The 2,162-nt window shown below is 23.7% G+C and overlaps 1 protein-coding gene across 1 annotated transcript; it reads right to left on the reverse strand.

Annotated features, from left to right (window-relative positions):
- Positions 1–40: 40 nt before the first annotated feature.
- LOC102676478 lies at positions 41–982 on the reverse strand. Its single transcript, XM_006620635.2, has 2 exons — positions 592–982; positions 41–439 (listed from the first exon to the last, which is right to left on the reverse strand). The coding sequence occupies exons 1-2, from the start codon at positions 859–861 to the stop codon at positions 128–130; spliced, it is 582 nt and encodes a 193-aa protein (XP_006620698.1). The 5' UTR covers positions 862–982; the 3' UTR covers positions 41–127.
- Positions 983–2,162: the final 1,180 nt, after the last annotated feature.

Consider the following 2,162-nt stretch of genomic DNA (forward strand, 5'->3'; position numbering starts at 1 on the left):
ATTATATATTATTTAAGATGAAAGAAAATATTTTTCTCAAATTATTAACAATTTTTTATATTTTTTTATTTTTCTTTATATAATTAATATATTTTTAATCTTAATAAAAAATATTAATACTAGTCATTTAACTTTTCTGAGTTGCGGCAGTTTGAAGTTGATTGTTTAGATTCTGCGTTGCTTGTACGGCAATATCAACTGCCTGTTTTGTGAACTTTGCAAGGTCTTCTTGTATTTTTCCAGAATGTTGGCTCAGAGATTTGGCAGCTTTATCAGATTCTTTAAGTAAAGTTTGAACTCCTTGCTGGAATTTACTTTGTAATTCAGCGACTTGTTGTTGAGCATTTGGAATTCCACTACTAATATCATCGACGACTTTATTGAGCATGGTTTTAACATCATTCCATGATCTTTCCAATTCGGGAGTTTTAGTTTTGACCTAAAACAAGTAATGTATTGTATTTGAATTTCGTTTTTCTTTTTTCATTTTTTCAACAAATTTTACTAAAAAAAAAAAAAAATTATTTTTCTATAAAAATTAAATGTTTAAATTGATTAAATTTATTTAATTAAAAAATATTTAATTATTACCTCTTCAGTAACATTCTTTATGTAATCTTGAATATTGTTAACAAAATTGGTGCTTTGATCTTTGACAGTTTTTACAATAGTCTCTTGATCAGGGATATTCCATTGTTCCTGAATTTGTTTCGCTAAATTGTTAATATTTGCTTGAGCCTGGCTTATAAGTTCGGTTAATTGAACATCAGGAGATCCTTGAGAATTGGTAGTGCTAGTCGGAGCAACTTTGGCCTCCGAAATCAATATAATACTAAAGATGATCGTAAGGATATTTTTCATTTTTCTTGTAGGTATTCACTGTGAAACAACCAGAAAGTGACTGATATTGTCAGCTGAAGAGTCACTACTTTTATAGGCGATTCTTATCGAGGGTGCACGAGGGCACAATCAACTATCTCGCTTTGACGATGATGAATTCTGATTCTCCTTTAAATATTTTTAGAAGAAAGATTTGGAAAATTTTTTATCATAATTATTAATATGATTAAATTTTTTAGCAATTTGTTAAAAAGATGATAATCAAAGGAATTCAATTAAAATGCAATGTCATGAATATAAAAATATAAGATTAGGAATAATTATTTGAATTTAATTTTTTATTCAATAATTCTAAAAATTAAAAGTATAATCAAATAAATGTTACAATATATTCATTAAACTAATAAATACGCTGATAGTCGATTTTACATAGATATCGATGAGTTAAAGTTCAAAATAAAAACGAATGTCGCTGCATCATTATCTCTATAAAGATAATATATTATCTTAATAAAGTACAAAAATATGAAAATTATTAAATTAATATTTATATATCTTAATATATTAATCGTTAGAAAAAAAAATAATTTGTATATCTTCTTTTATACGTTGTCATCAGAAATATATGGTATTTCCAAGAACTAATCAATTATATAAAAAAAAAGAGAAATATTTACCAATATCTCATGATTTAATCATGTTTGTAATCTTAAAAGTTTATTAATGATTAAGAGTTACGTCAAGAGGACAAGGTCCTATGGAAAAATTTAATTATCGATGCATTTGTTGATTTTTACTTTGCATGAGCACTATTCATGCCCATCATTTTTCCGAAGTCCGTATGAAACAACTGGTTATCTATGCGTGTCGGTCAATAGAAACCTTGACCCATGACCATTTTAATACTGTTACACGTTATAATACATTGTTATATTTTACATGATACATATTATTTGTAATACAATTTTCATTGTACGATTTTTATTATATTTTTCTTAATTATTTATTCTATATCAGAATATTCATATTATACGTATTAATTAATAATAATTTAAGAATATCGATTCATGTTTTTAAGTATAACTTATATATATATATTATATTGGGAGAAAGTTTATTAAATGATATAAATCTCCATATATAATTTCGTTTAAATATAATTAATAATAAATTATATAATTTATTTTTAAAAATTAAGAATTTTTTAATTATATATATTTATTAATAATTTATAAAAAATTAAATAAGTTAAGGAAGTTAAAATATATTTCAAAGGATGAAGAAGGAAAAAAAGAATAAAAAGTATATTATCAATTATATAT

The sequence above is a fragment of the Apis dorsata genome, unplaced genomic scaffold (assembly GCF_000469605.1).
Source record: "Apis dorsata unplaced genomic scaffold, Apis dorsata 1.3 scaffold_524, whole genome shotgun sequence".
Taxonomy (NCBI): domain Eukaryota; kingdom Metazoa; phylum Arthropoda; class Insecta; order Hymenoptera; family Apidae; genus Apis; species Apis dorsata.